General features: G+C 45.3%; 1 protein-coding gene across 5 annotated transcripts in view; it reads right to left on the bottom strand.

Moving 5' to 3' along the window:
- The window catches only part of LOC147612157 (chromatin-remodeling ATPase INO80-like), a 46,268-nt gene that overhangs the window by 7,058 nt on the left and 26,901 nt on the right, over window positions 1-12,309 (bottom strand). For all 5 annotated transcript variants that reach the window (XM_086784027.1, XM_086784028.1, XM_086784031.1 and 2 more), the window contains 2 exons: window positions 6,926-7,183; window positions 6,682-6,789 (listed from right to left, as the gene is read on the bottom strand). In XM_086784027.1, the coding sequence (XP_086640153.1) occupies window positions 6,682-6,789; window positions 6,926-7,183 (366 nt within the window). The remainder of the gene's footprint in view (window positions 1-6,681; window positions 6,790-6,925; window positions 7,184-12,309) is intronic.

The raw sequence follows: 12,309 nt of genomic DNA on the forward strand, positions 1-12,309 counted from the left end.
CGGCCAGCCAGAGATAAACGAGCGGTACTCCAATACAGAAGCTTCTTCCGAATGCTCAGAAGAAGGGGGGCTATCTGCTGCTCCGGAGATATGTCAATGCCCACATAACATCCCAAATAACGCACTGTAGTACCAGGGGGCAGCCACTGAAAACCGTCAACTGGCCTCCAAGTCGGGGGGGGCATAGAGCTGACCCACAGCCCACACGACTTGTGCCAGTTGATCAAAGCGCCCGAAGCTCTGCAAAACCTGTCCATGGCTAAGGCGAAGCGGCGGAGGTTCTCCTCACCTCCCTGAAGATAGACAGCAGTGTCATCCGCAAACTCCGAGTCTAGGAGCTCCTCCGAGGTACGGATGGGAAGCTGGAGGCCCCGCAAACCTGTATCCTGTGCCGTCAAAAAAGTGCTCATGGCCTCCGCCACAAAAAGAAAAAGAAAGGGCGCTAAGGGGCACCCCTGCCGCACCGAGCGCGAGAGCTGGAACCTCTCTCCGCGCACGCCCTGTATCAGCACCTGGCTATGAGCCGAAGAGTAGAGTGCAGAGACCCCACGGATCCACTGAGGGGGGAAGCCCATCCTCTCCATAGTGCCTTCCAAGAAGGCCCAGTCCACCCGATCATATGCCTTCTCGAAGTCGAGAAGGAGCACTGCCAGATCCTCCTGTCGAAATCTAGCCAGAGCCGTAGCCTCCCAGAAGGAGAAAATGTTATCCAGAATGCTCCTATCCTGGATGAAGCCAGTCTGCGTGGAGTGGATGATGTCCGGAAGGTGAGGCTGAAGCCGCCTGCTGATCGCCTTAGCTAGGACCTTGTAGGCCGTGCCTAGCAAGGTGATCGGTCTCCACTGTCTGATCTCCAGTCTGTCTCCTCCCTCTTTGGGGATCAAGTGGATCAAACCCTCAGCCATGCTGTCCGACATGACTCCTGACTCCATAATCTCCTGGAATGCCAATCTGAAGCCCCTGTGTAAGAGGCCCCAGTACCTCTGGAAGAAAGCCACCGAAAGACCGTCCTCTCCTGGGCATTTGCCCCGAGGTAATGCCTGAAGAGCCTCCTCCAGTTCCGTATCCGAGAAGGGGGAGAGAAGGGAGTGCTGTAAATGGGCCGGCACAACTGGTCTCGTGAAGCTCCAGACTGCCTCCCGAGCCTCTCTCACCCTGTCATCTGCTGGCTCAGCAGCACTAGGTGACCAACTTATGCTTTTAAGCATATGTATGTGCAAAAATTTGGGGTTTTTCCAAAAATCGAGCTCCTACATCAACATTGAAGCCACTACAGCATTTAGAATTCGGGATTTTCTCAAAAAAGGAGAAAAAAACCAAATCAAAGCTTTTCCAAAATTAAGCCCTCTACATCAAATTGAAGCTAGTATGTCGACAAAAACTTCGGATTTCTTATGCATAGCTCTCAATTTTTGCAATTCCGGGTTCTTTGCCCTAGCCTCAGAGCCTAAAGCTAGGTGTTGACTACCTAGCAACACCACCGGAAGAAGATTCATCACGGACATCTGTTTGAGGGGGGGATTTAATCTCCCAATATCTATGTTTTTATGTGTGTGTGTTGAGTCACGGGTCCTCTGCTCAGGTCTGTTGCTTTAAATCAAGAAGAGAAGGTTGCTTGCTAGAAAGCTAGAGAGTAAACACCGAAAAAGGAGGGATAGAAATGAGGAGAGTGCGGGTACAAATAGTGAAAAAAAATGAAGGATTGGCCATAACAGTGACATCGATGCTTACACACACAAACACTTAAGTGGCTATAAGCAGTGGTTCACATGTATTGACTCGCTTACTCACATAAGTGAGTGTGCACACACAAACAAGGGCTATTCACATGCAAACACAAGCGGGTACACAAATAAGGATACACGTACACGATGGGTACAAACACAGTCTCTAAAATACCCAACAAACCCCCCTTTGGACTAAAGGTGGAGATGTCTCGAGATAGACCTTCAATAGCCATTGTGATTTGGGCTCAACACTACACTCTAATGCTCCATCTAAGAAATGTTCCTTGCTACAAACTCAGAGACTAGTAAGCGTGGTTCAAAGGCTAGTGAGTTTGGCACAAAAGGCTCATAGGCTCAACAAGCATGGACACACACAAACTCAAGAGGGCTAGGGAACATGTGCCAAAAGAGCTCGACCACTCATGACTTCCATTTACATCAATTTCTCAGAAAGTCAAACCCCCTAGGATCTATACAGGGATAAATTGAAATATTGGAGCCTTTTAAAACACAAGGGAGTACAAACACATAAAACTGACATACATGACAAACACTTCTTACAAATCTTTTTCGGGGTGATCACACGGGTTGCTATATTCATATACATACTTATTCCTTGCATGAGTGGAAGATGTATTCAAGGTGATATTGAGGAGTAAGACATGGCTTTATCGTCGCATAGAACAAAAAATCAAATGGAACCGCACAAGCTCAAGGCAACTCAACCATTATGTAGACAGCATCGACAGCTCGGGCAGCACCGATGCCTCAAACGACATCAATAGCTCCAGCCGATCGATGTCTCAAGTGGCATCAACAACTCCCATGTCTCCGGCTACTCAAAATGTCCCCTCTACCTTGAGGAACTACTTGCTTATATGAATCAGATGAATTGACAAGCACTTGATGGATAAAGCATATACTTGGTTGAGGGATGTTGAAGTTCACGGTAGAGCTGCAGCTAGGGTTTCCAGGTACAGAGCTCAGCTATGGAGATTGAAAGATCTACATAAGTGCGAACATTGAAAATAAAAATAAAAAGCTAACGGTCAACTACCATGTGTAATATGAAATGCTTGTGGTACGTAGGAGAGAGCCAGTTAGTGGGGTTTAGGCTTCCGGAAGTCTTCAATTATTGCTCTTCCTTCGCGGTAGACAACCCACTTTCCAGCTTGGCGGGCTTCTCAAACTTTAGCAAGTTCTGCACTTTTGTTTTTGAGCTACATAGGGCTAGCCACAGCTTGGTGCCTTGGAGTGCCTTGGATTGTCGTAAAACCTTGCTCTTGTCCTTCTTGGTTTCATAGCATAGGACGGCCTGTCCCCCCTTTCGGGGTAATGAGATATGGATTGCCTATGTCGATGGAGGGGAGAACCTTGCTGATTCTCCTCTTCCAGATGTCCGTATCAGGGATGTAGTCATCTGCATCAATCTCGGTTTGCTCCCTTACCTCTTGCTTGTCCCAACCTTGTGGGAGTCCCCATACCTGAATGTCTCGAACAACCGACACTTGAAGTTTTTCTTCCTTGATGGTGGAAATAACATCTAATTTTATATGTTGTTGCATACCTTTGGTGGCGGCAGGCGTCAATGAGCTCCTTCTTGGCTTCTTGGATCTGCTCCTGAACTTCTTGAACTGGGTCAGGCTTGCCCTCGAGAGTGGCCACCCTGGCCTCAACTTTGCTGAGCTGCTTCTTCAAGGCTTCGTTTTCTTCTCGCAGCTTGTTGATCTCTACTAAGAGAAGCACCTCCCACGAGCTCGGGCTGTGACTAGTCAATGGCTTGGTCAGTGTGGCCAGGGCACTTGCGTAGGTGAGTTTCCTCGGCATTGTGGTGATGGCCTAGCTCTCCCAACGTACCGCAGTCTTGTTACAAGGCGGGACACAACTGAATGATGTGATAGTTGCTTGATTAATTTAATGAAGTACAAGTACCTTTTTCTATTACAAAGGTTGATCTTATGACATCATACGCACAAATATCTAGAAATTATCGATACCCCTCTAAGAGGTGTTTCACACACAAACATACTACCACACTCATAAGAGTGGGTTCACACCCCCCCCCTCCTCAAGGGATTACCTCATACTCTATCAAGAATAAATCTAGGCTCATGGTTTCTCATGGAAGTTTTCCTGGTTAAGGATGAATCACATGGCTCTAGTTTCACAGGCTAGTTATGGGATCCCATGGGTAAGAACAAACAAGGATCGGATCACACACACACACACAACTGAAAATAGCACACAACTTCACAAAAAACAACACATATCTAGGACTTTAAAAAGCCAAATCATCATAACAGTAGTTTCCTTCGTGTGGTAGAGCTTTGTCTCTATCTCCCTTTTTGTAAAAGCAATTTTTTAACAAATGTGAGCAAGTTTGGTATTTAAAGTTTGACCATGGACTCAGTGAAATCGTCAAATTGAAGAAAGAAAGAACAAACCAACCACCTTGGAATGTTTTCTGCACTTCTTCAAGACTTACGATAACACAATTGGATCCAAAAAAACATAAGAGTGCTCATTTGTCATCTATGTCTAATACTTCTTGCAAGAAGCAGCAACAGCGTAAGAGCAAGAAATCGGGCTCCAACACCAAAGACTACAATTCCTTGACTTCCATTGGATGAGGGGGCCTAATTTAAAGGAGGAAATATGTTATGGGCCTACAGGTCATGACGTGGCTAGCATTTATATTTTAAGGTTAGGCTTATACCCATGAGCAGCCTTGGACAAGGATTCTAAAGGTTACAAGTGACTTGTGGATCACTTACGCCACATGCTTATGTGTAAGGACCTATTTATTTTTAGAGGTGATTTTATTACAAGCAAAGCCTATATGGCTCATGAGTTGTGTCACATAGAGGCAAAGAGAGAGTATTGTCTAGGGTGGGAAGATCATAATCTCAAAATAAGAAAAGCTTGAGCTGACTAGGTGGCAAGCTACAGTTATCACCACTTCTCTATGCTTTAAACCAAATGTCTAGTATTTGTCCTTGAGGTTTTTAATGGAGTGTGGAAACATCCCGTGAACTCTAGGATAGTACCTTCAAAGCACATGTGCACACACACACAAATACACACACAAGCCAATCATAGAAGTGGCTGGCAGGATCTATCCGGAGCACTCCCGATCTTAAGACTAGTCCAACACCGAGCCATACTTTTTTTTGTGGCGTCCCATACCACTGAAGCCCACCATCCAAGTGTGTGGCTAGGACATGACCTAGGCCTTGCTTGGGCAACAATACCCCCCTGACAATTGTTCAAAGCTCAAGGATAGCAAGACATTGAACATAAAGCACAGGAGAGAAGCATAGTCACAAGATACATTTCGAGGTTTTTTGAAGTTTCTCCACCCCCCAAAAAAAAAACGAAAGGTTTGGAAAAATTAATTACCAGTTTCTGAACATAAACTAGTAACTCAGTTTCTAATAATCCAGATTCCAAAATCATAATACAACTTCAAACTTCAAATATATCAAAGCTTATGAGTAAGTATGGTCACTCATGGCAATTCTATAATGTCAACACTAAAAGGGATAAAGCACCTTGTGTTCATTGCTACTCCCATGTAATGTGCGCAATACTTTCAACCCATGACTTTTGTGCCAAACGTGAATTAGAACGGTGTCTTCCCATACATCACATGTAGAAGCACCAGGATTCCAGCAACTAGGAAAAATACAGAGATGTTAAAAAATTTGGAGTGGAGATAGAGGTTCAAGAGAGAGGAGGAAAAAACTGAAGAGAGGAGAACTGAAGAAAACAGAGCGGAGGCCAGAGGGGGAAAAAGCAATTTCTACACACTCTTTTTTCTATGGAGAGAAGGAAATGTTAGTGTGTTATTATGGCCTGAAAATCATTGGGAAGGGAGCTCTAAATCAGAAGGGGGTTTCCCCATGAGAAATTTTTAGAACGGTGTCTTCCCATGACTTTTGTGCCAAACGTGAATTAGAACGGTGTCTTCCCATACATCACATGTAGAAGCACCAGGATTCCAGCAACTAGGAAAAATACAGAGATGTTGAAAAATTTGGAGTGGAGATAGAGGTTCAAGAGAGAGGAGGAAAAAACTGAAGAGAGGAGAATTGAAGAAAACAGAGTAGAGGGGGAAAAAGAAAATTGGAGGAGAGCAAAGGGAAACGAAAAAAACATGAAGAAAAGAGAGCCAAGGGGGAGCAAGGAAGGAGCACGAAGGCGGTCCAAGGATGAGCAACAGCCTGCAAAAGAGCTCGAAAATAGGCAAGGAGATGTGTAGGGAGAGAGTGAACCAAACAGGCACAGCGAAACCGTTTTTCACAGGTTTTTGGAAACGTTTCATCCCAGAAACGTTTCAAAAGTTTCGTAGACTCAAAACACTCTTTTTTCTATGGAGAGAAGGAAATGTTAGTGTGTTATTATGGCCTGAAAATCAGTGGGAAGGGAGCTCTAAATCAGAAGGGGGTTTCCCCATGAGAAATTTTTAGAGTGGTGGTGCTCTTTGATCCTTGTAGTACATAAAATCATAGTGGTGAGAAGAGCCACATAACCACACACACAACCATAGGTGTGCAAGATAATTTGGAGAAACTGAAGCAGAGGTAGTTTTTGCCTCAAAATGTGTCGATCACTCTGTAGTTTTGTGAGACATTGTAAAAGGCCTAGCCTGCCTCGTGTAGATCATATTACTCACACTAAACACTTAGAATTCTGAAATAGAATGCACTCTACATATTCAGATTCTACTTGAAAGAGAGACTTCTAAAAAAGTTGTGTTAATTCAATAAAGTTGCATTTGGCAAAAGATTACTTGCTCCTTGTGAGAATCATAATAGCTGGTGAAAGGATCATGCATAAGTAAGGATACACAGCCAAAGACCTTACAATACTAATTCAAATAAGTTTAGTTGTGTTAGACAAAGGCAACCAGCAAAGATAACACTTGGACCAGAAGTTTCTATTAGCTTGTTACCTCCAAAATATTGAGCATCTTTGTCATTTGAGCAAACAAAAGAACCCTATGATTCTCAGCTCGAAGACGCTTCAGTAGAACATCGAGTGTTTGCAGCTTTCCAGAATCCTATTTTTAAAAAAGAACGAGAGGTTGGAAATTGCTCAAAAAAGTATGAACCTACCAACTTAGCCTTACTTGGTAAGAGTTACTGCAAAGTTCATGCAACTTCGAAGAACTGCAAGGATCACCATTTAGAACTTACAATGAGCATCTTTGCAAAGTCAAAACTTTGTAAAGGTGGAGACGACCCAAAGATGTGATATGGTAATGCCAACAATGGTTGCTGTGAATGAACTCTTAAATCTTGATCCTGAATGTAATGGTGTGGTGAAGCTGGAACAGCCGGCCCATTCCGATCCGAAGTGCGAGCAAAACCCAAAAGAAGCCTTTTGATCCAAGGGTTTTGCAGCTCTTCTTCCCTCTGATATGTGAAACCCCGATCTGAGCACAGGACCTCAATCTAGAAAACAAGCAGATTCAAAATAAGCATAAGCCTGACAGATGTCAAAGTCTTTGCATTAAGTTCAAAATAATGGAAAAACTGATTGCAATTTAAAGAGCAGCATTGTGCATCAAGGACAAGACAGAACAGATTCAGCAGGCCTCGTGGCCACATTTATCTCGAGAAAACATCACCATGCCTCAGCAGTAAACTTTCTATCCGTGAATGGGTGTTTCCTGGCCATTTTTGTGTTTAAAAATGCAGTTTTCCTTGGTATTTACAACACATTTTCAAATAGCCAGTATTGTAAAATTCAATATCTTGTGGCTAAAACAATGCCCTGGTGAGCAAATAAGATGAGTTGAGGACACATGTTCGCCATGCATTGGCAATTATTTCTAGCTCTCTTTTACGAGCATATACCCACATCACGAGGAGCAGCCACCCTCAAGCCCGTCACGTCGTCAAACGGAAGGATCAACATGAGGCATGCATTTCTGTGGGATCGCTTTGGTCCACTAAATGTGGAGAGGCATCAAAGAAGAACAGTCCCCAAGGCAAGAGGCAGCATGGAGACTGTTGGAAGATCTTGGCGATTTGGGCAAGTTCTTTTTCCCTCAAAATTTTTCACTTTTCTTGTTTCTTGTTGTGTTGCCGCTCAGACAACCTTCTTTGCAGTTCTATCTTTGATTACTTACCCACTCCCTCACCTTCCTTGTCATTCACACCGTCTCCAAACATGGTAGAGTTTGAGAGCGTCGCCACTCTAGCCAACATACGGGCGGAGGCAAATCAACAATGGCTAGGCACACTAGATTGTAGAATTTCATCGCCTTGGCTTCAAGTACTTGGGAATCTCATCCCTACAACACGAATTGGTGGTGGTCCAACTGGATGGATGGAGCGCGCCTCTCACAATCAAGATGGTGGCCATGGTATGTAACATGCGGAAGCTTCGGAGAAGATCGGTAACTTCAATGCTCAGAAATCAGCACTCGTTTCGCGACGGAATTAACGCACAAACCGAATGAAGATGTGCAAAAGAGAGAGAGAGAGAGAGAGAGAGAGAGAGGACACAGTATTGGGTCCCAAATACCCTCTGTAGGGCCCCCACCACGGATGGTGTATTTGCTTTATTAGAATGATGTGAATCGGATAGAAAATACAGAAAATACAGAAAACCTTGACCTTTCTTGGCTGGGAATTCCCTGCCCTTGACCTGCAGTCCTTCACCCCTTTGCTTAGCACCTTTTTGGCTTGTCTAGCCCCTTTATGCTTGAGCTCTTGGTGAAAACTGAGATGAACAAATGGGATTATGGGCTCTCCTATTTATACTACTCCATCTAGAGTAGTCGGCCAGCTGAAGTCCACGCAGCCAGCATTAAATGTCCCATGATTGAATAATTCAGCATTTAATGCTGAAAAAATTCACATAAATTCCATAGAATGTTGCGCATTGTTCCATATATGGCTGGCCATCATCCGCCTGATTCTGGATGGGCTGGACAAGGCTTTTGCAAACAATTTGAGGGCTGGCCAGCCTGTATGGGCTGCCCCATACCTGCCCTACAGCCATACAAAGGCTACATCTCCTGAATGTCTGCCTTTAGCCTGCCCCTAGGGCTGTCCTACAGCCCCTCCATGGCTGGTGGGTTCAGCCAGGGCCTTCCTGGCACTCATGGGGGTGGTTTCACACTATCCCCATGCCCACACAAAGACCCGGGGTAGCCCTATGGGCTGGCCCCTTGTTCTCAAAGCAAACCCTAACTAACTACTCAGTGATCTTGCATCCGGTACCATACCGGATACACAAAATCACTGACATCATTCCAGAGGGAGACTCACAGCACGGACTGGCACTGTCTCATGTGCAGGACAGTGCACACCTGACCTTAGACTCTTGTGTAGGACAGTGCACACCTGACCTCGGACAACTGAGATGGATCCCTGGCTAACTCATCCCGGACTGGGCTCACATGGGACCAGTTCACCATCCCAAGTCCTGCACCTTCTGTACAGATATGTCTACGTGGCATCCAAGTACGGGATGCACGTGACATCCCCTTCTGCTTAACTTGACGGAAGCTGCATAGCCTCCAAATAATCCGTCAATAACGCCGGATAGTCTTCGAAAAACTCTTTGTGTCGAGCCATACCGCTTCATGGGTCCCTCGGTCCTGAAACCTCGTGAGAAACTGTCTTAGTCTTCGGCATGAGCCATGCTTGAAACGGTGCAAAAGAATCTGTTTTGGAACCATAACTTCTGCTTCATCAACAATATCTGGTTCCGCTTCGTCTTTGACTTCTGATGGGATAGGACCTGCATATGGCTTTAACCAACTGACGTGAAACACATCGTGCATAGTCCAACTCGGAGGTAGCTTTAACTAGGAAAAGGTCCGAAGCTCCTGAAAGACAACTTTGGGCATCGCTTGCCCACCTGTTTCAATCTTTGCTTCATAATCCGAAGATAAACCCAATCCCCTTCCGAAAACTCCATATCCCTTCGGTCTTTATTGGCCTGTCGAGTGTAGGCCTCTTGCGCTTTAGCCAATCTGTCTTTTACTGACTCTAAAATCTCCTGGTAAGACTCCGTCACTCTGTTCGCTTCAGGTACTGAAGACGAGGTCCTGGTCAACAATGACTGGAAAGGCCTTCCAAATGCTACCTCATATGGAGTCCTGCCAATAGCTGAAAAAAAAGAATCATTCAAAACAGCTTGAACTAAAGGCAAATATGATTCCCACTTACCTTGCTGATCGTGGACATAACACTTCAGCACATCAAAGGCCAACTGGTTGTATATCTCTGTCTCGCCATCCATCTGTGGGTGGAATGCACTGGAATGCCCTGCAAGGAATAAGCATAACAAATTTGCTAAATCTATCAACAATAGTTAAGCACTGCGTATTACGCTTACTCGGACTGGGAGGCAGATTCGTGACAAAGTCCATTGAAATGTCTTGGAAAGGACCCTCACGAATTGGCAAGGGTTGTAACAACCCTATCTTCTTTCCACGAAGAGCTTTCACCTTTTGACAAATATCACAACGTTGTGCATATCTCGCCTCATCTTTGGCCAATAATATTGCCGTTCCAATGTCTCCATAGTCGAATTCATGCCCCCTATGACCACCTGTAATGGCGTCATGGGCATCATGGAGAAGAGCTGCCCTGAACGACTTCATGACACACAGTCGGCCTTTGTAGAAAAGCCAACCATCGCGTATCAGAAAGTGGCATGGTCCTGTGGCATCCAATGCCTGTTCCCACTGTGTACCGAATTCCTCGGAATCCGCGTATGTGTGCTTCATGTCATCTAGTCCTGTACCAACAAGATCGAGTCTAGTGGTTTGAATCGTAGTCACTTCAAACTTGTCCCTTCCTGCATTGGCCTTTCCTGAAAGGTACTCAATCATACCACCGAATTGTTGGAATATCTCACTCCAGCAGTGTTGTCGATCACTCCACTGTGCACTTGGCATTGTCTGAATCCAGCGTAATGCCTGATGGTGAATGCGAACCTCAAAGTCACGGCCATACAGAAAATGTTTCCAATGTTTCAAGGCCTGTATAACTGCTAGGAGTTCACGATCATAGACTGAGTAGTTTCTCTCTGCGGGCAGTAACTTATGAGACATGTAAGCTACTGGATGAACATTCTGTTGCAATACACCTCCAATTGCGATGTTACTCGCATCGGTGATCACCTGAAATGGTTCATCCCACAAGGCAAGTGCTAAATAAGGCGCTTCTGATAAAGCCACCTTGAGGTTCTTGAATGCTTCCAACGCTCGTGGAGTCATTCGAATCTTTTGCCTCCTTGTCTTCACTCCCTTTAGCAAATTGGTGAGATCTGCCGAGAGGTCAGAAAACTTGTTGATGTGGGTGGAATATGCCTGGCATATACCCACAAATGATCTGATGTCATAGGCTGTCTGAGGTACTTCCTAGTTGACAATCTCGGCCACTTTAGCCGGATCAAGTCGAATGCCTTCAGCACTAATTATGTATCCCAAGTAATGCACCTAGAACAGATAAAATTCTGACTTCTTTTCATTGACGTAGAGCTCGTTGCTTTCCAGCAACTTAAGGACTTTCTCCACATCAATGTCATGCTGCTCAACCATAGCTGAAAATACCAGTATGTCGTCCAAAAATATGAACACACACTTTCCAATCAAATCCTGAAAAACACGCATCATCATGCGGTTAAATGTAGCTGGAGCGTTCGTCAAGCCAAATGGCATGACCACAAATTCATAGTGGACCCGTTCCGTACGGAAGGCTGTCTTGGGGATGTCCCCCTCCACAATCCGCACCTGGTGGTACCCACTCTTTAAATCAAGTTTCGAGAACACCTTTGCTCCATTCAGCCTCTCGAGAATATAATCAATTCGAGGCATCGGGAATCTGCTCTTGATAGTCAGCTTGTTGAGTGCACGATAATCGACACACAAATGGAAAGACCCATCTTTCTTCTTGACAAATAAGATCGGTGCTGCAAATAGCGACACGCTGGGGCGGATGAAGCCAGATTGCAACAATTCTTGGAGTTGGCGGTCCAACTCCGATTCCATTGCCTTAGAAAGGCGATACGGAAACTTGCTCGAGAGTTCCGAGCCTAGGAGGAGGTCAATCTTGTGGTTCTCCGGTCTGGACGGCAGGGAGCTGGGGAGGGAGGCTATCCCGATGAAAAATCTTCTGGAACTTTTCATGGAGAACCGAGTACTTCTCGGAAGCACTGGCCACCGTCTGGGCTGTCTGGATGTAAATCATCGCACATTGTGCGCCTTTCTTGACTGCTCGCTTAGCCTGCAAGTGGCTTATGAACGGAAAGTTCGGAATTCCTGGCTCACACTTAATGGTCACTGGGACGTTTGACACATTCCGATTGATCTGGAACGTGTGCTTGTCCCACTTGACATCTGGAAAAAACTTGTGAAACCACTGAATACCCAAAATTATATCTGCTCCTACAAGAGGGGCAACCATAAAATCACGCACAAATTCGATGCCCTGAATAACTAACTTAGCACCTAGAGCTTCATACTTGACACTCGTTGTCATGCCTGTGCTAAAACCCTCAACCTGTTTGTCCACCGAAGTCAGATCGAAACGGGCACGCCTAGCGGCCTGTTCTG

The sequence above is a fragment of the Cibotium barometz genome, chromosome 46 (assembly GCF_041138505.1).
Source record: "Cibotium barometz isolate CiBa-2024 chromosome 46, ASM4113850v1, whole genome shotgun sequence".
Lineage (NCBI taxonomy): Eukaryota > Viridiplantae > Streptophyta > Polypodiopsida > Cyatheales > Cibotiaceae > Cibotium > Cibotium barometz.